The sequence below is a fragment of the Amphiprion ocellaris genome, chromosome 1 (assembly GCF_022539595.1).
Source record: "Amphiprion ocellaris isolate individual 3 ecotype Okinawa chromosome 1, ASM2253959v1, whole genome shotgun sequence".
In the NCBI taxonomy this organism is placed as follows: domain Eukaryota; kingdom Metazoa; phylum Chordata; class Actinopteri; family Pomacentridae; genus Amphiprion; species Amphiprion ocellaris.
Genome location: NC_072766.1, coordinates 16,434,336 through 16,456,276, shown reverse-complemented (window position 1 = coordinate 16,456,276; position 21,941 = coordinate 16,434,336). Strand labels below are relative to the sequence as shown.

Below are 21,941 nucleotides of genomic sequence, written 5' to 3'. Positions count from 1 at the left end.
CTTCAGCCTCATTCAGAGCATTGCAGAGCAGCAGAAAGCTGATTTGTTTCCCCCCCACCACTTCAATAACAAAATAAGAGAAAACAGGAATTGATTAAACAGCTGAGATTTAATCAATTTAGTTAGGTGTTCTAAGTTTTACCTGTCCATTACAATATCCACAGTATCCTCAGTCATTCTTCACTGCAACAACATAGATAAACTGATCTCCATCTCCAGTGAGATGTTCTGTCTGCTCTCTCTTTAAAAAAAAAAAAAAAAATGTAAAAAGGCTACTGTACATGTTGAGCACGCTGTCGCACTTTAAAAGGTAGGACTCTCGTGTACAGAGAGAGTATTGGTTCCAGCTATTGAATGCCGGCGCCTGTGCTATTCTTACACTTTCTGTGACACGCTCACCCTCTGTGCTCTCAGGAGAGGAGAGAAGAAAACCTAACTGAATATGTAGCGAGGTATATTAACTGAGCGTGCTACTATAAAATAAAAAATCTAATTCCCTGTTTCAAAAAAAATGGCTGGCTAAAATGCACTAGTGATCATTCTGATGACATTCACAAACACTAAAAAAAAAAAAAAAATCTCCAAAGTCTCCCTTCAGCTGGCTTCTTGGTTAGACATCTTCTGACAAACTAAACTCATGTTTTCTACCACCTGCCATGCACACCCTTTCACCTCCCCTCTTTCTCCTCCCCCTTGGCCGGCCAGACTCCTTCCATTCTCCTCCCCCTCGGCCCCCCTGACCTCCCCTCACCTCCTCCCTCCTTCGCTGCTCCCCAACAACTGCCAGCCCCTTTACATTTTAGGCGTTTAATGGGCCCTCGGATCCAAAACGGCTCACAACAAGTGCATAAAAGTAGCGCAACCTTGCCCTGCAGCCCCCAGCGCCCCCCTCCTACACACTCACACATTCCCTAATCCACACTCTCACTACTTTCGGCCTGCGCCCAAGAAGGCCCTTCCCATTTGCTTCCATCCACGAAGACTTCGAAGATTTTTCACCCTCCTCCTGCCCTACTTTTCTAGAGGTGTTAGGGTTCCCCTCAGAAGGTTTTTGGTCTTAAAAGAATGCAAGTTCAGGAAGAATATTGAAAAAATACTAGCTGAATAAAGAACGTGCCAAAACATTTCCCTCTTCCAGTAATCCCTTTACATAATATAACTGCATTTATATAAGCAGTGATGGCGTCATATCCAACTACTGGCAATCTAAAGTGAAGCGGAATCCTGCTCATAAAATGTTATATGTTGATTTTGATTTGTTTTCACACGAATACAACTGTAGGTAATGACACGGGCGTGTTTGAATAGTTGATTAAAATAATGTTTGTGCTACATAACAAACTACTTCTAGTCAATTGTACATAAGCAACATCCACAACCAATGTCTAGAAAGAAAAACCTGACACGCAGCTCTGAATGGAAAGCTCTGGCCGTGTATTTGTGTCATGATTTTGTCCTGTTTTCTGCGTTCTGTTCTTGCAGCATTTGTTGCTTTCAGTAAGGACAGTCCAGTTGTCTCCAGGTGTCATTAGACATTCCCCATCTCACGGCGGTTTGTGTCTCTCTCTTCCAATATTTATTGTTTAATTTACCAAATAATATTTGTGTCTTTTTCCTCTACACCTCTCTTTTCATCACTTTCTGTGAGTTTGTTATACCCACCTTGGCATCTCTCCTTATTCTGATTAAAACTTGCACTTTTTACTTGTTTTTAATTATATAGATTTGCATTAAATTTAACTGAAAGCACTTCATGTCAGCTTGTGTTATCTTAAATGTGCTATATAGTCTAAAAGGTGACTGGACTCTTCTTCTACTTTTGGTCTGTCAGGCTGCAACACACACTGACATACATGTGCATGCATGTGCACACCCTCTCCATTTGTCACACACACATGCACCGGTTCCCCTCCTCCGTTGGAGTTATAATTAATCCAACTGCTCCAGTGACAGAGCAGAGTAGTCCTGACAGATAAGGTTTCAGCTGCTGGCTGTTCGAACTCACACAGATCTGTGTGAATCTGGAGCCATGTGGTCTGCAGAAAAGCAGATTTGGAGAATAATTAGTTGCTAATTTGCGCTATTAAAACTACTGCATGTGCAAGTTTAAAATAATCATTTTGCAGTCTGTTAATGCTGGAGAGCGAGATGTTATGCCCACATTATTCAATAACATGTTTCATATGAGTTTGAAAATGCTTGTGATGTTTATATACATAAAGTCCTTCAGTTTTCTGCTCATTGAGGTAAACATTATGTAAGTTAAGGTCACTCAGGCTACAAGATTTTGTGCCAAAAATTACAAATAGTCAAATGAGAATTTTGTTATTTTAATTTTTGGAGTGGAATAATGGAGCACACGTCAAATTGTTCACACACAGAACGTCCTGCTTTGGTTTTTATTGCTTCAGCCTGAGTGATATACTGAGCCACATAATGGAAATTGAACTCTTAATTGATGTTTTGTAGAAGCTTCCTTGTTTGATCGGTCAGTGGTGGTTTAGGACCTGGCTCTCACTGAGGCCTAAATCTGTTCAGATGAGGGAAGCATTTTCCCATTTTAAGGCTGGATGAGGCCTACTAGCAGCAAATCTATAACCCTGCTTGGTAGCAACTGGCGTCTCCCCTAGAAACCCCCCAGTTGCCCGCGCGCTCCTTATACGGCCCTCGAGGTGGGACTGCGGGGCTCGATGGGAGGTCAAAGCGACAGTTCCATATATGGCGCACGCTCTCTGCTCGTCGGGGGCGCGCAGCGTCACTCCTGATCCCCATCCTGCAACCTGTTGGATGGAGGCGCGCCCTCCTTCCCACCGCGAGGCGCGCCTCCTTGCTGCGCCCTCCCCACCCACTCCTCAGCCTCGGCCTGTCAGCATCCTAATATGGCCGAGGGCCGGGATGGGGGCCAGTGCTGAGGTTTGTGAATGGTGGAGGTTGGGTATAAAAGGTGGACGGGCAGCAGACAGGACCGTAGCTGGTTCAGCAGCAGCACTGGTTGGGTCATTCTCTCCGAGCCGCAGACACACTCCTAAGGTAAGACCCAGCGAGGACCTGCCACTCCTGCAGCCACTCATCCAGGTTGGGACGGCAGAGTAGGCCTGATCCATGCAGGGAACCACTGGAGCATCTACTGGAGCAGAAGCTAGGCAGTGCCCCAGGACAGGAGCCCAGGATGAGATACTGCTAGAGACTATACGGGCATCTTCTCTAGAGGACAGGCTAGAGTGTAGAGACCAGAGGAGAACAACTGTTGATAGCTGAGGCCTGAGAGAGTACATAGAAATAGGAATATTAGACAAAAGAGGCCAGAATTATCAGGTCTAGAAATTCTGGATAGATGAATTATTTCCTATGGTAGATAGAGCAGATTTACTGATAGACTGATTTTTCAGGGCTGTAACACAGACTTCTGAAAATCAGATCAATTTAAAAGCCAGAATAGTTTACCTAAGACCCAAAAAAGAGACAGAAAATTTGTAGATTTTGTTGAATTTTAGCACATCTTAGAGCACTGATTTTGCTTCAAGTTTTGAATAGGTTTACACTGTACAAATTAAAATATTATGAAGAACAGATCTTAGATCTTGCCAAATTACGATTGACATTTGAAGCAAAACTATACTTAAGCTTTACATCCATCATTTTTAATGACATTTTTGATTCAAACAGGCCTATACGTCATGCGTAATGGTCTGCGTCAGTGTGCCATGGAGACATTAAGCGCAAACCATGGGCCTGATCATGTTCATGCTCCAGTGGGTTCAATTATTTTTAGTTACTTTAGTCTAAAATTAAGATACCTGGTATGAGTTTTCAGGAAACTAACGTGTGAAGTAAAGTTTTATTTTGGAAGCAATTTCGGCGGCATACAGTACAGTGTCGCGCCATGGGGATTTGATTCCGTGAAACTAAATCTTTTTCTTCCGCTCCTCTCATACAGAAGCCAACATGTGTGACGACGATGAGACTACCGCCCTTGTGTGCGACAACGGCTCCGGCCTGGTGAAGGCTGGCTTCGCCGGAGACGATGCCCCCAGGGCCGTGTTCCCCTCCATCGTCGGCCGCCCCCGTCATCAGGTAAACAGCAGAGAAACTGCTCCAATAGGTTCGACTTCGAGGAAAAGACTAATTGGCAGCAGTGATTATTTAACACTAAATGCAATTAATACACCTCAGCCAATTTATTCTACAATACAGAGAAACGTTTTACCTAGATTTTAAAAGGAATAACTGAACAATCTTAGCTACATTATTTTGGCAGAGGTATCCTGCTGGATTTACTCTAAATATTTGGCAGAGATTTAATTCTTTCAGTGTGAGAGTGACAAGTGATATCAGCGTGGAATAATGTACCTTGAGCCATGTAGTTGTGGCTCCCTTTACCTCCAGCAATGTGGCCTTTACCACTTTAAGTCTAAATTGGTCACAGGTGAACTGACAGTCTCACAATTGCTCTCTGTCTGTCTCTGTGACTCACGCTGGTATTTGGCACATTTACGCAATTGTCACTATGCCCGTCCAAAGACTTTTATCTGTCGGAAAAGGTCATACATTTGTATGGATTATTTGACGTCCCCGGCTAACCTTTCATTTATCCCGCTCTCTCTTCCCCCTTCAGGGTGTCATGGTCGGTATGGGTCAGAAGGATTCCTACGTCGGCGACGAGGCCCAGAGCAAGAGAGGTATCCTGACTCTGAAGTACCCCATTGAGCACGGTATCATCACCAACTGGGACGACATGGAGAAGATCTGGCACCACACCTTCTACAATGAGCTGAGAGTTGCCCCCGAGGAGCACCCCACCCTGCTCACTGAGGCTCCCCTGAACCCCAAGGCCAACAGAGAGAAGATGACCCAGATCATGTTTGAGACCTTCAACGTCCCCGCCATGTATGTGGCCATCCAGGCTGTCCTGTCCCTGTACGCCTCCGGCCGTACCACCGGTAAGACTGACAGCAACAAACAGCTGCCACTCAGGACGCAGACACAGCTTCCTAAACACACAAAACACATCACCTTTATCACAGAATAGAATGCAATTGACACTTCTGACTGATAATATTACAATGCAATTGCAACACATACTATTAACTGAGCTGTTAATGGGGCATTTTCCCATTTAAATAATTTTACGCACAACTTTTACGCACAGTCGACAAGCCTTTCTGCGACTGTTTGTTCACGTTTGTGGCTCTTACGAAGCTCAGTTTCTCACTTTAGTCACACTTTTACGCACAATACTTAGCTTGAGGATTTTTGTCACCCTGACTTTAACTAAACTCCCTCCTTGCCTCTCTTTAGGTATTGTGCTGGATGCTGGTGATGGTGTGACCCACAACGTCCCAGTCTATGAGGGTTACGCCCTGCCTCACGCTATCATGCGTCTGGATCTGGCTGGTCGCGATCTGACCGACTACCTGATGAAGATCCTGACTGAGCGTGGCTACTCTTTCGTGACCACCGGTGAGGAACTCCGTCTTTTACAAAGGATCTGGGGGAAAAAAGAATCCAAACAAAAGCTTATACATCACTTTTTAAGCAGACACTAGTTGGAGAAATATATTATAAATTAGCATCAGAATTTAAAATTTCTTTCATCGGCAGCTGTGGAATAATTTGTTATGATGACTGATGTAAAATCGACCCACAGCATCAGAGATTTGCGCATAAAACCAAAGAACTTTAACCTTTATACTTTTAGGTAAATTTTTATCATATACCTTCGTGCGCGCTGTGCTTGGAAATGATGCTGGGGATACTATTTTAATTTGTTAACTGTAACAACGAAAAGGAGATGTAGACATTTCTATAACTTAGAGTAACCTTTGTAGTTTACGGCTATGAATTCGTTTGTTCTGACGCACATTTTGTCTGTGGTGTGCACTCTTTGGCACTCTGAATAATCTCATCAACTTGTCTCCCCACAGCTGAGCGTGAGATCGTGCGCGACATCAAGGAGAAGCTGTGCTATGTGGCTCTGGACTTCGAGAACGAGATGGCCACCGCTGCCTCCTCCTCCTCCCTGGAGAAGAGCTACGAGCTTCCCGACGGTCAGGTCATCACCATCGGTAACGAGAGGTTCCGTTGCCCCGAGACCCTCTTCCAGCCTTCCTTCATCGGTACTTCAGATATTCATTTATTTCTCTCATAAATACACGAATGAGACATATGGAGCCTTGCGCCATGCTGGGTGCCCCTCTCTTGACACTTTTTCTTCTCATCTGACCAGGTATGGAGTCTGCTGGTATTCATGAGACTGCCTACAACAGCATCATGAAGTGCGACATTGACATCCGTAAGGATCTGTACGCCAACAATGTGCTCTCCGGCGGTACCACCATGTACCCTGGTATTGCTGACCGTATGCAGAAGGAGATCACTGCTCTGGCCCCCAGCACCATGAAGATCAAGGTACTTGAAACTTGACTTAAATAGGAGACCTAAACGCATAACTTCATAAACAGAAACTGAAATATTTTACGCGTAAGTCACACAATTACGCACGATTCCACTTTACTGATCCACTCTCTCCTCCTCCTCTAGATCATTGCTCCTCCCGAGAGGAAGTACTCCGTCTGGATCGGTGGCTCTATCCTGGCTTCCCTGTCCACCTTCCAGCAGATGTGGATCTCCAAGCAGGAGTACGACGAGGCTGGCCCCAGCATTGTCCACAGGAAGTGCTTCTAAATCCTCCATCTTTTTCTCCAGCTTCTCCATCACCACCAGCTATCTGGAGATCAAGCAAGGAGGAGGAACAACCTCTGCGGCACAGCAACACTCTGCTGTCAATGGACTTTCTGTCTGCGCTATTGACATTCATATGCATTTTTTATCCTTTTAAAATGTGCATATTTTATAGCTGTCTGTTGTCTGTGTTGCACGGAGAAAGGCTGTGAAAACCATCACTGAACCATGCATCCACCAAAAAAACTTTAATAAAAAAAATAACAACAACATGTTGCCCAACACATGTGAATGTAAGTGTATATACATATTGATAATTTATTAAAGTCCATTATTTGGTACACTTTGCCCCTGGCCTTCATTTTTTATGTTAGAGGGACAGTACCATAGAAAACAAAAGCTTTTTGGTTAATATTACACTAAATGGTCAAATGTGGGTGATTTCTAGCATTTAAAAGACACCTTCAAACTGAATATGCCTTCATAGCCACACAAATAGGCTACAATGGCATCTTATAGCTACAATATTTAACTCCAGCAAGAATCAGGGAAAGATTGGTAAAGCTAATCAAAATAATCACAAAAAAATTGACCCATAACAAACTTCATAGATCCCATAGGTCAGCTGATCGGGTGAGTTCATACATTTCGCTAAGAGTACACTGATCCCTGGATCATAATTGGATGAGTGAGGGGAAGGGAGGGAGGTAGGGGCTTTCTGTCCCATCAGCTACTGTATGCTGGAGGGTGCTCGGTGAATGTGGGGGTAAAAAGCGACGCCCTCCAGCTCCGACAGTCGGAGTTTGACTTGCCAGGAATGCGCCAAGGCAGCAGCAGCAGCGCCGCTTTCGACTGACCCGGATCAGTAGCACTGGACACCTGACACCCGGCTCTGAATCCCGTTGAGCTGCCTACCCTGCGCCTCCCTCGGCCCCCAGACCATCTTTAGACAAAACCAGGCTCCGTGTACAGTTGGGCATCTCCACAGCCCTGCCTTATATGCATAAAAGCTCACCCGGTTGTCTGGGCGCTGGTTTAGGTCTGGGCTGAAAGGACAAAGGAGGGCGCAGGGCGGGTCTGAGGTCAGGTGCGCACGTTTGTCCTTTTACGCAGCCAATAATAAGACACCTTTAAACCATTTTCTCCCGCTCTGGCATTTTCACGAGGTCCCTTGAAGCCATCAGTGGTCAATTAAAAGCACAACCGACCCCAATTTAAGAAGAGACACCCAGTGAATCCCCTTTAAAGGTTTGACTTCATGCGTCAGTACAATGAAACAAATTGTCCTTTCCTCCTCTTTTCCCACCTGACAGAAATCATTATCAGCCAAATGGTTGGCTGCATTCCTGACATCCCGACCCGGGCCACCTGTTGCGGGTGTGTTTGGCTTTTTAAAAACGTCTCCAGGCGGGCGGAGCTAAGCTGGGAGACGCAGCCTGTGTGATTACAGCAGCGCTGTCGGTGAAGGCCATCTGTTCTGCTGTGCTTCCGTGAAATCCGAGCCCGGTGTAAGTATATTTACTGTACACAAAATTAGACTCTTACCGCCCTGAATTTCTCCTGTCGGGCCGTGCGCTGTTGTTGACCAAAGCCGAGGGATTGTCAGCGAGATTTAACGTTTGCTGAGCTATTTCTGCGAACGCTGACAGGCGATTATCGATGCACCGTATTACCATATGATTAACAGACATCTATACATAACATGGACATATTTATCATGACGAGGTGACATAGTGCAGAGCAATAAAATAAGCAGTACATTAACACTCTGTTACTGCGTAGTGGCGCATATGATACTGTTACATTTATTAGGAGCCTGTTTAAAGTGCTGGGGGTGCAGATCCACCGTATTCTAGCGATTAAAACTAGATTGTAACGTGTCAGGTGAGCAGGTTAGGGTAGCTGCGGTGTTTTCTCATCGGGGCTGCGCCTGACCTTTCATCTAGTGTTCAACACTGCTTTTCCGCCGTAGCCAATCAGAGCAGGAGCTGGTGCCTACGTCATCACGTTCAAGAAATTTCTGCTGCGTACGTCGTAACGGTTCATCAGATCTTCACCTGCGGCTCGTTGTTAAAGGAAAAGGCTGAATTGGTTTTCTGAGCGGTTGTTTTGCTTTGTAATTTCTCCAAAACTACAGTCTGGTGTTTTTTTTTAGCGATCTGCAGAGGGGAACTACAACCTTCTGTGACTGCGAACCCGGGTAGAAAGTAGGCGGGTTCTTGAGGCGGAGGGGAAGCCCCTGCTGCTCTTCCATTGGTTTTAACTGCTTCCACGTTATGGTTTAAATGTCTGGCGGTGAAGCGACACAGTACAAGTGCGTACGTTGTTTAGGTTAATACACAGTCCTTTCACAGTCTAATAGTGTATGTCATTATTATCGTTCACTTGCGTGTGTGTGTAACAACATTTTTCGCAGAGTTTTTAAGCTTTGTTGTCTGTTTCAGTTCAGTTTCCTAAACCGACAACATGGTGACGAAGAGGATCCGCTCGGAGTACATGAAGAAGTTCAAAGACCCCAAATGGGAGACTTACACTAAATGCTACGAGGAGATGCTGAAGTACCGGCTGACCCGCAGGCTGCTGGAGCACACACACAACCCCTGGTTCTGGAGTGGCTCCGACACTGATTCAGACTCCGGAGGACGAAGCCCAGCCCCTCCTCCTCCACCTCCTCCACCCAGCAAGAGCCAGGTAGGGGCCGAGGAGCTGGAGGAGTGTGACGGGGCGAGGAGGGAGCAGCAGACCTCCACCACAGGCCCTGTACCCAGGCTTCCTGTCCAAGCCGAGGAGGAGGACAAGCATGGATCTGCAGGCCAAGGTAATGATGAGCTACAAAAGCAAGACATTAAGCAATTTTAAAATCTTTGTGCTGTTTTTGAAAATTTGACTTCAGTATTACATTACTTGGCTTGCTTTTTGTCTCAGCTCTGCTAACCATAACATCAGCTATGTGCCTTAAACACCAGCGTTTTTCCTTTGCAGCCATTGTTGGATTGTTATTGATGTTATGATTGTGAATGTTTATCAGAAAAAGGATAATAGATGCTTTTCATTCAAAATTACAACATTTTAAAAACTCTTTGTATTGTTATTGCAAATTTGAGTGCAATATTAGATTATTTATTTGCCTTTTGTAAAGTTTTTAAGTTATATTACCATATAGTTTTGTGCTATATTATGAGTATGTAAGTAACTGATTTGAGACAGTGTGTTTTTAATGATGTAGTGAATTTTGACAATCTCACAACACAAATGAAATGGGCTAGTTATTACTTATCTCTTTGTTAGTTTGTCAGTGGGACCAAACTTTATAATGTAGCTCCTGTTCATACTGTAGAGACATTTTACCTGCATTTTCCAGATGTTTTTGAAGTTGAACTTGGTCATGTACAACAGAGATCAGCCAAGCCAAAATATTAATTCAGTCCAGGATGGTATCATTCTAAATCTTCCTGCTCCAGAATTTTTAATCAGTAAGGAGGAAGAAGTGGAGATTTTGAATAGCAAAGCTTCACAAGCACTGAAATTTGACAGTGTGATCTAGTTCAGTGAAAAAGGAAACAAAGTACCAGATTTCATGAATGAGTTTTTACAGGTCCCCTCATTACAAACTAAAAATTATATATTTACAATACATTGGGATGCATGCATGTTCTTCTATATCATCATACGTTCCTCTCTCCTCAGGCTCTCAGCGTGATGGTGCTGAGGAGACAAGAGTGCTACAGGAGGAGAGAGAGGAGCAAAGAGCCAGCAGCCAAGGCAGCAAACCATTAACAGCTCCTCACAGAGACAAAGGTGATCCAGTGTAGAAAAGTACTGACCGTGAGAGTAAACAGTTAATCCATTTTAAATCAAAATTGCAATTTGAAACAGTGCAATGCGTAAATGACAAAGACTGCAGTTTCCGATACATGTTATGCAGCACGTCTGACACAGGGCTTAAACTTTTGTGATAGTTTTTCACAATGCCATCCTCATTGTGAGGCAGTTACATTTTTGTTGATGTCTCATGGAAATACTGTCGTATGTTTTGAATCTATTGTCCAATAAATATTGAACCTACGCTTGACTTTTAAAAAATGACATTGCAAATCATAAATAGCAATTGCGTTATCTTTCAGACAAAGTTGCAATTGCATATTTTCGTTCAGCCCTACTGTCCTTAGTTAGAATGTAGTGCCTATCAGATATATGTTAAGCCTGAAACTTCTTCTTCCTATTTAACCCATTTGAACATTTTATTATTGGCAAGTGCAATTACACTTCATGCTGTCTATTTCCACTACAGTAATGTGAAGGCCTGCTATGTTGGTGATGCTTTAGCCTCTTTGTCTTTTATTTCTATAGTGAAAGACACTGGAGGACCCCAACCACAGCAGAGTAAACCCTCCAAATCCACAAGGCAAACTTGGCGCTCCCAGCGGGTCAGGCCTGCACCATCACGGCAGCCCAGGGATGACAGCAAGGAGAGCAGACATCCTTTCGCTCTGTACGGTTCAGGGGAGAAGGATGCAGACATGGCATGCAGGAAGACGCACAACGTTGGCCCTGCAGCTTCGACTAAAGAGGTGATCTTTCTGCATGTTGTTGTGTTGATCTGTGGATGCAGAAACATTAGCAGAACCTGACCGTTGATGTTTATTTTTCTGGTAGATCCACGAATCGGCTCTGCGTGCGAAGACCAGGCGGGAGGTGGAGCGTCAGATTCAGACCCAGCGAAGTGAGCGCCGAAGAGCTAAGTCCGCTGACCTGAACAAGGCCAGGAAGCTGGTTCAACCCGAGTACAACCCCTGGCTCACTGAGTACATGCGCTGCTTCTCTGCTCGCTCCCGATAGGACACATACAGTAAAAACAGCAACATCAGGATAATTCTAGACAAATGTACAAATATGAAGCCATCATTGCCTCTCACCTCTGAAGCTCAGACACCTACAGATGTAGTGTGGTGTGGATTTATACAAAGGCTCCTAAATGTGTATTATTCTCCCATCCAGGATGCAAACTAACAAAATCTTGAACATTGAACTTCACTGTGTGGCTTATTCCCTCAGATGTGTACTGTCACGTTTTTATATACACCAGTTTTAATAAATACAGTACAATAAGAAACATTTTAAAGGATAGAAGAAACTCTTGAAAGAAACTATATAGTGTATAGTTAATGAATACATCTATTATGTGCAAATATATAGATGAGTCCAAAATGAATTTTACAGCCATACTTTGATGCAGACCCTTTAAACACATGCTGTATATGATGTGTCCATATTTTTATACAGATATCAAACCACAGTGGAGGCATAGTGTCTGACTAGATGAAGGCTTGTCGTTAAAACACTGCTGATGTAAAATGAACAGTTATGTAAACAATACATCGCTTACTGTACACACACAATCACATTATTTGTATTCTAAATTATTGTGTAAAATGGATTTAGCAACTGAGTTTTTCCTCAAATTTCTGCAGCTTTTCGATGTTTCTAGGTATTTTCTTTTCTTAGTACTGAGTGCAAAGTATTTGTCAACACAGAAATATGTCTAATAGTGTTACAGCTTTAGATTTTTAGGTCACTTACTGCCGTGAACTAGTTCTTGTTTGTGTAACGCTTGATGGATTGATCCTATGGGATTTGGTTTAGATGGATAGTTAATCACTGTACTGACAGTACAAATCACACTTGTGTGTTGTGGCAGTTGCATTTTCTAATGAGCTCATGAACACTTTGACATGTAATTGATGTTTTGTACTCAATAGAATGGTTTTATATTCAATCGCGAGGTGCTAATGATGTATTTTAAAGCCACTGAATGACTGTGAACAGTGTGTTTCTGTTGATATTGTCATGTTTGTTTTATACATCCAGTGGTTATGGGACATTTATCAGCAGAAAGTGTAATATTAAAAACAACATACATGTAATGTAGATAACTTTCAAAGCAAAACAATCAAATGTTTGTTGTTGAGGCCAAACTTCGCACTGAATCAGCTTTATAGCCAAAAAGAGGACATTAAATGATCCTGAAATAACCTGTAGTCAGAAATACATAATTATGTTTTACTAATTTACTAAATCAAATCAAAACTGCACTTTCATAAATTGTCACCTTTCTGAAATAATATCTGTACAAAATTAACTTAAAGTTAATTAAAATAATTTAGATGTGTATGTACTGAACATCAGACGTTATTTGTACTCGCTTAAGAAAAAATGTGACTTTTTGCGTAAGAGATCGGATCTCCTCATTGCTGTTAAAATCAAATCTAGTCACCACAACAGCTGTGTGCCATAAAGACAAGCATTTTTTCCCTTTGCAGCCATTGTCGGATTGTTATTGATGTTATTGGTGTGAATATTTTTCAGAAAAAGGAGAAGAGAGGGCAGGAAACTTGTGCTTTACATTTAGACTTTTAACAGTTTTTAAAAAAATCTTTGTGCTGTTATAGCAAATTTGAGTTCAGTGTTGCATTAAATTTGCTTTTTGTAAAGCTTTTCAATGTTTTAAGTTATACTGCAATATAGCTTTGTGCAATATTATAATGTAAATAACTGCATTTGAGCCTGTGTGTTTCTATAATGTAGTAAACTTTGACAATCTCAGAGAGCAGGAACGAAACAGGGTAGTTTTTACTTCACCTAATTCTTTGTTAGTGTGTTAATGAGACCAAACTTTATAGTGGAGTTACTGTTTTTACTGTAGAGACGTTGTACCTACACTTACCACATGTTTTTGTACATGTACTTGGTCATGTACAGCAGAAATCCACCAAGCCAAAATATTAATTTCGGTCCAGGATGGTGTCAGAATGTAGAATGAACTAGAATGTTTAATCAGAAAGGAGGAAGAAATGGAGATTTTGACCAATGAAGCACCAGAAGTACTGAGGTTTGATGGTACAGTCTGGTTTAAAGAAAAAGGAAATAAAGTACCAGATTTCATTAATGAGTCCCCTTCATTTCAAACAACTAATAAAATGTATTTAATTTACTGATGACATGAAGGATGTAAACAACTTGAATACATGTTATTCTGTTTACATATGGGGCTTTTAATATAATCCATGTACATAACTGATGTATTAGAAGATTTGTTTGGCTTAAATGGTAAAGCTTATAATAAAGCATTTAATAAATCGCATTTCTACATGTTTGTCTCTGTACAAAATGGCATATTCTTTGGTTTAAATCTCATTTAGCATCGATAACAACAGACTTGAGTTCTTGTTCTGGCATGTTCTGGTGTCTCAGTGGCTTATAACACAACAGCATGTTTATGCCTGTTAATATTAACCCTCTCATGTTATCTGCTTTCTTGTGTATTATGTCCATTAGAGCTTAAAATATGTTGTAAAATGACAGAAAAACAATTCTGGATTTGCAGTAGTTTTTATTTTAAAAACATATGCCTTTTGTCATACACAATAAATTAAAAATCTATGATATTCATAATGACAAGAGAAAAATGGACATACATAAATATAAAACAAAAGGACCTGATGAGATAAACACATGACAGGAACCTGATGTGGAGCAGCCAAAGCCACCATCAGATATCAAACACTTGAGGATAATTTAACGTGAAATACTTCTACCGTTTGAAGTGTGCCTAATTTAACGGTCTAATTTTTAATGGACAAAAATTGCTTAAGGTATAAGCAGTAAATGACTTGTTGCAATGCTTGAATGCACCATAAAACAAAAAAAAAAGCATCCCTCTGAATCAAAATCTGCAAATAAAAAAACCCACATTAAAGTTCTGTCACTAAGGTTTCATGTGGCGGAACAAGAGACGAAAAATAAATAAAGCACACATCAGATAGTTTTATACCATTGCTAAAACTTGAAATGCTTTTAGTTAGTATCACCCCACAGCTGGCAGCAGTCAGTCAGTCTCATGTAAACAGGCAACATTTAGAAGTGAGAAATCAGTCATTTGTCATAAATGGAATCGCTTTGATAAAGACGTGTTACACTACCATGTAACTCAGTGGTGAAACCTGAATCTGCCACTGGGAATCCAAAAATTGCATTTCACACAAATGACTTCAACAAACAAACAGAAGGCCCAGTGTTTTCTCACAATACTTCAGGCTGCCTCTGTCTGATTTTTTTTTTTAATATCTGTGAGCATTCATCCTCATAATGATAATAAAATCCACATCCACGAAACACATCATTGCTGAAAACAGTACTGCTCATCTGTACTGCTCACAAGTTGCCGGTGTATTGTAGCTTAACATGATAATAATACAGTGGAGCATGAAACAGATGCTGAATATGATATCTACTTTAATATACATAGAATATATCTTCATAATGAAATACTCTGATATTCTGTTTGAGAAAACATGCGTCAGTCTCTATATACAAGAACACTGTACAGTGTGTACGATGCTGCAGGAGGACCAGAGGAGAGAGATGAGGGATGTAAACAATGCAAGAAAAGGGAAAGATCGAGGGCAAGAGGGTACAGCAGGTAAACTGGTAACATGTCATTTGGTGGCAACTTTGCTCAGAGAGAACTTGTATAAGGGGAAAGCAGAGCAGGCATACAGAGAGAGCAAAATGTACAGGTAGTCTGTGAACTGTTAGTGGGGTGTTTAAAACAGGTGAGCAGCAGGTCAATAGAGAAAGAGAAGTGCTGTAAAAGGGAAGGATTATGTGGTTAAAGGTTACATAATTCTTCTTAGATGACAGAATTGATACCCTGCATTAGTACGTCAAGTACCAAGCTGAAGTCAGGAAGCAGTTAGCTTAGCTTAGCATGAAGGTTCACGTGGTTTGTTACAAAAATCCTCCTACCAACACCTTTAAAGCTAACTGAAGCTCCTTTCAGACATGCACTCCTATCCATTAATCTGACGGCATCCAAACATGTTGACTTCATGGCTGAATGATCACACTGGTGAATGTTTTGTAAGTTACTAGGTCGAACCTAGTAGCATTTATGTGTCACTTTCAGCTTGGCACAAGGCTGAACTGCATGCAGTCACATTAATGGATAGGGAATGCACAAGATTATGACATACTGACAGCTCAATCGTGTATGTATGGCAAGCATCGTGTGTGTACAGTGCCTCTCTCCATCACTGTAGTGGTATCTCTGAATGAAGCAGTGAGGAACATTAACGTAAATGTGGTCCTTGTCTGAACAACAGAATGCAGCCAGCAATGTCACTTATTGCATGTATGAAAAAGGCTTAAATAACCTGCGATATCTATGTTCCTTTAATTCAAACACACATAAAAGAAACTGCTCAAAATGTCGACTGCTCCTTTAAGTAGTGCAGCCAGAAGCTGGACAGGAATCAGTAGGAAAACAAAGTGTGATAAGCTGCGTAGGCAGGTGTGAAGTAGAAAGGTAGGAGAAGCTAGTCAGTAATTCACATCCTGGCTGGAGGACTGGGAGGAGTTTGGTCCAATAGGGGAGCAGACTGTTGGAGGGTGGGCGGCCTCTGGTTACCTTGGAGATCTTCAGAGTTCTGAGAGGGGGCGTGGCTGGGAATTCTGTTCAGTTCTCTGCAAGTGCAGCCATGACAACGAAGGTTCTGAAGGGTCCGTGCAAAGGTCGAAGGTCAGGGAGGAGTCACCAGCATAGCAACCTGAACCCAACATGGTCGGGTCTCCCGTGGCTGTTCTTCTCCTGGTCTTCACAAACCTGTCTCCAGCACACGCAGAAACAAAGCAGCACAGCCGTAAAGCAACAACGAGGGGGCAGAGAGCAGAGGTGCATCAACAATTTCTACTCAAACACCTAATGAGCAATTGTCATCATTACTGGACAAAGACCTGCAGAGATACTGGCAGCACCAAAATAGCATCAACTAACTAAAAAGTATTCTCTGTGTAGCCAAAGCCTGATGCACTTTGTTCCTCTGAGCCACAGAGCTCTATTGTTGTCCAAAAATGTTTAGAAGTAAGTCACAGAGTCACACACAAACACACACTTCATCACGATCAACACGTCTACTGTCATTCATTCTGAGTCGATCCCACATCTCACTGCTGGAAATCATCATGACAAATCCACATTTGAAAAAAAGTGCCACCCAAACAACTCCTGCGTGAATGGTGATTAAAAATTACAGTTACAGCAACTGTTTCAGGAAGTTATTTATCCAATTTCTTAATTTAAGATTTATGTCTTCAATAGGAGCAAATGTCCATGGAGCTGAGAGAAAAGCTGGTAAAGTGAAAAAGTACTACGACAAACAAATGCATTGTTGGTTTTGGTTGTTTCATGAGATTTGTTGACAGCCACAAAACATACACCTCTTCCTTTAAGTCTCTAATTAATTATTATCAGCATTACAATCCTGTTGTCTCTTAAGGAGGCACGCAAGGATGCAACCTCTGACAATTACTGATTATGATTACTGTTTTTGACTGAAGCAAAAAATGCCCTCAAAATCGCTCCACTGTCACCAGATGACTGACATAAGCGTTGCAGACAAAGTGTGAATGACAGCACAGATCTGAGAGATGCTGCAGAGAGAAATGAGCAGAATCTTAAGCTGCTTCAGCCCGCTTGTAAACAACGACTCTATCATTGCTGTATATCGTGCACACACCACACAACATGCTGCTCCTCTGCTGCGTTCACCTTGTCTGTGTACGTTACCGGAACGTGTCCAACTAGCAGCCGCACTCCTGGGTGCCCTGCGGCTGAGCACGGCGAGGAGAACGAAGCTGTCGTAACGCAGCGTCGCCATATTGGATGCCTGAACCCATCCTCTCTGGATCCAGCTCCCCTAAAGAGTGAAGTGAGAGTGAAAAGAGTCCAAAGACTTTAACTCACTTAATCAACAAACACACAACAATCCTGAGCTTAATTCTGATTAGGGCTGTCACAATATCAGAGTTTTACTCCACAAGTAAGTTAGTAAATCAAATTCACAGTAATGACATTATTGTGAATTTTTTTGAAAATTGAACTTATTAATATTAATAATTATAATAATAATAAATTTTATTTGTATAGTGCTCTTCTGGGCACTCAAAGAGACTTTACAGTAAAGTAACAAAAACAAAACCAGTCAAAATAGAGCAGGTATAAAAGCATACAACAGTTAAACATTAAAAGTGATCTTGAAAAGGTGAGTTTTTATAAGGGATTTGAATGTGCGGAGGTCAGACCATCTTATCTTCATCTTATTGTGTATTTAGTCTCTATTACAGTTACTGCTCTGTGTTGTTTCACTGTTGGAAGTTCAACCAGATAGTTACTGGCACTGTGTTTACATTGTTATAATTTCTCTATTATTAGCATGATATCAATGCCAGTATATCGTAACACTCTATTTCAAATGATCTCCTCTGAATTTAGACATCCAAGTTGTTCTACACCTTTTGTACCATTGTTGTACCGTAAATTCAAATTCATTGCTATTATTTTTTAAACAGTGTTCCAGCTTGATGATGGGTTAGTAATCTGGGCTTGTAACTGACGGAAATATGGTTTGTTTGTGACTTGAAAACTCTCTGAGGACTGTGAGGCAGCAGGGCCTGGAGTCATACCTAAGCCCGCTTGTTGATCCTGTTAGCATAAGAGGGGATTTAGACTCGGGGGTGTCCTACCTGACTCTATCTTGTTGAGGATTTTCCGAGCGCACTGGACGAAGGCCTCTTCAACGTTCTCCCCAGTTAGAGCGCTGGTCTCCAGGAACATCAGCTCTGTGATGCAAACAAGTGTTTTCTGATTAGAGCTGTAGCTAGTGTATGTGCTATGTCAGTCAAATTAATCTATTTACAATGATCAGCATAATAAAATCAGTAGTAAATTGCTGACGTGAAATAAAACAATGTCCATCCTGTAACACTTTCAGATCAATGCCTGGAGAGGCTCCTCAGTTGTTATAAGAGTTTTTGTAATCAGGAATCCCACCTGATCAGCAAATGATCTCACCGTTTTCCTGAGCAAAGCGGGAAGCCTCCAGAAATGTGACCTCCCTGTCAGCGTCCAGGTCCTTCTTGTTCCCACAGAGGATGATGACGATGTTTTGACTTGCCAGCATCCTGGCGTCACTCAGCCATGTGGTCAGAGCGTTGTATGTCTCTCGACTGCAGCGTACAGAGAAATAAAGAAAAAGAAGAAAGGAAGGAACAGATTACATTTTATGACTGGCTAGAAAACACAGATTAAGAAAGGATTTTACAGAGTCGCACTCTGTGATACCTGGTGATATCATAGACCAGCAGAGCTCCTGCTGCTCCTCTGTAGTAACTCCTGGTCACAGACCTGAGACAGAATCAAAACATGCACATAGAATACATTACGTTGCTATGAAAGCCATAGATCTGGATAAACCCAGTGGTCCCCAAATATTTGTTAATCATAGCCCCCGCTGGAAGAAGAAAAAATTTAATTCAGAGACAGTTTGATTTGTCACAGCAGAAAGTGGAACAAATGAAATTATAGCTCTGTTACAGTTGTCACTACAGCACTATACAATACAATGCAAACAACTTTACTGATCCCAGCAGGAGCAATTTGTTTGGAGCAGCTTGTACACAGTCACGGTAACATACAAACAAACAAGTAATGCATTAGAATGCAAAATCTGGCTTCTACATTTAATACCCACCACTCAGTGATAAAGAATCTATTTGCTCAGCAATACAGGACTCCAATGTCACTGAAACATTTTATCTGTTACACCTGCCATTTATAGAGTGGTAAATTACATTTCAACTGTTTATATCTTCTATAACAGAATTACATGCATGTACACATGGCCAACAATATGTTATTGGTGAGGTCTGAGGAGTTGTTGGGGTTTCTTCCTACCTAAACCTTTCCTGTCCTGCAGTGTCCCAAATCTGCAGTTTGACCATTTTGTTGACCACACTGATGATTTTAGAGCCAAACTCCACTCCAATGGTGTGGTTGGATTCATCCTTAACTGGAAAACAGAATAAAAGATGGAATCATGCCATTATTATTAAATAACTCAGATGAAGCCTATACTACATGTTTTCAGTTATTAAAAAAACAAACATGGTACAGCACAATGAAAATCACTATCTGGTCTTAACGCATCTCTACAAACACACTGTTCTCTCTCAACTATGCTGAAAAAAGGATTCCAATTATCACCTCTAAATATGTGTCCATTACTCATTAACACTTGTTTCAAAACATTACCAATTTCACTTCTATAGCCCGCAATTCGGTGTGAATTACTACTGTACAAGCCTCCCCTTTGTCTGAGGTACTACCAGAAAATAGTTCAGCTGTAGGATTCTAAGACATTACAGTACTGAACTAACATCACAAAAGAAAACGAGTGAACAGTAGACAATGAAAGATTTGCTGCAGCTTCCTGACTTACATCTCTTCTCTATAAACTGGTGCAACAGACAGGATTTGCCTGTTCCAGCGTTCCCAATCACTAGGAATTTAAACAGGAAATCTGCAGAAGGAACACAGAAATAATGGTGCATATAAACAACACGGGATTTATCGACTGTTATGGCATTCACAGCTGTCATAACACCATCAGACAACATTAGTCTTTACAGTTTGAGTTTCCAGGTTTTAGCTGGAAGTCTAAAGTTTGTGTTTTCTTTACCAGCAGAGATTCTTACACAGACCCAGAGTGTATAAAGTGGATCAGAGGATTCTGTCTTTATTCCACCACGCTGCATTATAGATGAAAGTCTCACTGTACAGTTCAAATCTAAGCTTGCTTGTCTGGTAAAAACTGCCACAAAGGTAACAGAGAGGAATGATTATGAATCCTTCCAGTCAGTATAAGATCAATCTTTTTTCAGGCAAGCACAGAAAATGCTGTCTGACCTATCTAATATTCTCCATTGTGAGTGTTTATACTCTGGCAGATGATATGAAGCACCCAATGTAAAATCTGTCATTTTAAAAACTCATTTGTACCTCTCTCAGTTAAAATATTAAACAATGCTGATTGAAGCTGCATCGGTCGAGCAAAGTGTTCGCTGTGTTCTTATCCCTTTTTACCAGTAGTTGTGTGATATTTGCAGTCTGAGTAACAAAATGCTTGCAATCTCGGGTTGTGATTAAGCAGCACTTGAGTCTGGGACCAATTTCCCCATGGGGACAATAAAGAATATGAAATGGTAGAAAATCGTTTCATACCATTTCATACCAGAACATTTCATAGTTAACGACATCTACGCAAGTGGGCATGTGTTTGGAGAAGTACAGAAAATGGGAAAGATCTGTCACTGCTGTTTCAACTGTAATATATACTACTTAGTACAGCATCATGCTCATAATTACAAAACAACCACATGTTTATGTGTTTATGTTAAACTAGAACTAACTACTTAATTGTGATTATTGGAGTTTACAGCTCTTCAATATTGATATTAGTATTGTGCTCAAAATTCCACATTCATAACATCGTAAACCACAATACAGCTTAGTTGTATGCAGCTTTCACACGACTAAAAACAATCTGACTTCTTTTATAAATGCATTAAACCACAAACCACAACTCCAGCCAGCTGTAGGGATATAAACAAACCCTATTCTGTCGCATCCATAATTAAATCACTGAACACTGGCATATATACATGGTGGTTCTGTGCAGTAGTATCCCAGCTACACTTCAAAATAATGATTGTCCTAAATAAAAATGGTGAAGCTAGAGCAGCAGAGCCTCAGTGAGACATTCAAAGCAGCAGCTCCATCATCCAGCCAGCTGTCAGCCTCCTGTCCGATAACCTCTCAGCCGGTTTGTAACCTCGTCAAGTCGGTACATTTTGTTTTTACGACGACAGTGAACTCTGCCGTGAAACCGCCGTGGATTTCCTCCCGCTGACACCGCACTTTTAAGGCCAGCAGCCTCCACCGAGGCTCGGTTAGCCCGTCAGCTATCTGTTTACGGTGAGAAAAAGCTCTGTGGGCACACCTGCCTCATCCCCGCTCCGTGGCTGCGGGAACCCGTTAACGGCGGCCGCTCCGCCAAACAACCTCCTTACCGTAAGACTCCGACATCGCCAGTGTGGCGGTTTGGCAGCCAAAAGAAGGAAGGGTGGGATAGAAGTTGACAGATGGATAGCTAGCTAAGTAAAGGAAAATAGTCCTATGGAGGATTTCCGCGGATTCCAGCTGATTTTCCCCTCCGACTTCCCGTACATGGTTGTCTCATCCGTGAGCCCAGATCTGTGTAGTACATCCAGACTGCCACAGGGTGGCGCTGTTGGTCTGTGTGAGATTTGTCAGACACACTTTAAAGTATCGCTTAAATTCCTTTAAAGTTTGTGTTGACCGTACT

At 41.8% G+C, this 21,941-nt stretch overlaps 3 protein-coding genes across 6 annotated transcripts; 2 read left to right on the top strand and 1 right to left on the bottom strand.

Moving 5' to 3' along the window:
- The first annotated feature begins 2,871 nt into the window (after window positions 1-2,871).
- Window positions 2,872-7,022, top strand: acta1b (actin alpha 1, skeletal muscle b). Its single transcript, XM_023272962.3, has 7 exons — window positions 2,872-3,030; window positions 3,938-4,074; window positions 4,616-4,940; window positions 5,299-5,460; window positions 5,925-6,116; window positions 6,227-6,408; window positions 6,541-7,022. The coding sequence occupies exons 2-7, from the start codon at window positions 3,946-3,948 to the stop codon at window positions 6,682-6,684; spliced, it is 1,134 nt and encodes a 377-aa protein (XP_023128730.1). The 5' UTR covers window positions 2,872-3,030; window positions 3,938-3,945; the 3' UTR covers window positions 6,685-7,022.
- A 156-nt stretch (window positions 7,023-7,178) lies between these two features.
- Window positions 7,179-13,822, top strand: ccsapb (centriole, cilia and spindle-associated protein b). Of its 4 annotated transcripts, none has more exons than XM_055009902.1 (6): window positions 7,179-8,189; window positions 8,837-8,995; window positions 9,131-9,499; window positions 10,369-10,479; window positions 11,032-11,252; window positions 11,338-13,822. In XM_055009902.1, exons 3-6 carry the CDS (start codon window positions 9,148-9,150, stop codon window positions 11,518-11,520), a joined length of 867 nt encoding a protein of 288 aa, XP_054865877.1. In that variant the 5' UTR covers window positions 7,179-8,189; window positions 8,837-8,995; window positions 9,131-9,147; the 3' UTR covers window positions 11,521-13,822. The 4 variants fall into 4 exon arrangements, with proteins under 4 accessions (XP_054865877.1, XP_054865871.1, XP_023128751.2 ...); XM_055009896.1 differs by having other exon boundaries at window positions 9,126-9,499; XM_023272983.3 differs by lacking the exon at window positions 8,837-8,995.
- Window positions 13,823-14,051: 229 nt separating this feature from the next.
- rab4a (RAB4a, member RAS oncogene family) lies at window positions 14,052-21,937 on the bottom strand. Its single transcript, XM_023272967.3, has 8 exons — window positions 21,646-21,937; window positions 20,016-20,096; window positions 19,472-19,586; window positions 18,860-18,922; window positions 18,590-18,744; window positions 18,262-18,357; window positions 17,288-17,435; window positions 14,052-16,342 (listed from the first exon to the last, which is right to left on the bottom strand). The coding sequence occupies exons 1-7, from the start codon at window positions 21,659-21,661 to the stop codon at window positions 17,320-17,322; spliced, it is 642 nt and encodes a 213-aa protein (XP_023128735.1). The 5' UTR covers window positions 21,662-21,937; the 3' UTR covers window positions 14,052-16,342; window positions 17,288-17,319.
- Window positions 21,938-21,941: the final 4 nt, after the last annotated feature.

What these genes read in the sequence shown, in the direction of transcription:
- rab4a (XM_023272967.3), bottom strand. An exon ending in CCAGTTTATAGAGAAGAGAT is followed by an intron (nt 19,587 to 20,015) that starts GTAAGTCAGGAA and finishes TCTGTTTTCCAG; the next exon opens with TTAAGGATGAATCCAACCAC. An exon ending in GCAGGACAGGAAAGGTTTAG is followed by an intron (nt 18,923 to 19,471) that starts GTAGGAAGAAAC and finishes ATTCTGTCTCAG; the next exon opens with GTCTGTGACCAGGAGTTACT.
- acta1b (XM_023272962.3), top strand. Translation starts at nt 3,946, where the DNA reads ATGTGTGACGACGATGAGACTACCGCCCTTGTGTGCGACAACGGCTCC. An exon ending in CGCCTCCGGCCGTACCACCG is followed by an intron (nt 4,941 to 5,298) that starts GTAAGACTGACA and finishes GCCTCTCTTTAG; the next exon opens with GTATTGTGCTGGATGCTGGT. An exon ending in CCAGCACCATGAAGATCAAG is followed by an intron (nt 6,409 to 6,540) that starts GTACTTGAAACT and finishes CTCCTCCTCTAG; the next exon opens with ATCATTGCTCCTCCCGAGAG.
- ccsapb (XM_023272983.3), top strand. Translation starts at nt 9,148, where the DNA reads ATGGTGACGAAGAGGATCCGCTCGGAGTACATGAAGAAGTTCAAAGAC. An exon ending in GCATGGATCTGCAGGCCAAG is followed by an intron (nt 9,500 to 10,368) that starts GTAATGATGAGC and finishes CTCTCTCCTCAG; the next exon opens with GCTCTCAGCGTGATGGTGCT. An exon ending in CTGCAGCTTCGACTAAAGAG is followed by an intron (nt 11,253 to 11,337) that starts GTGATCTTTCTG and finishes TTTTTCTGGTAG; the next exon opens with ATCCACGAATCGGCTCTGCG.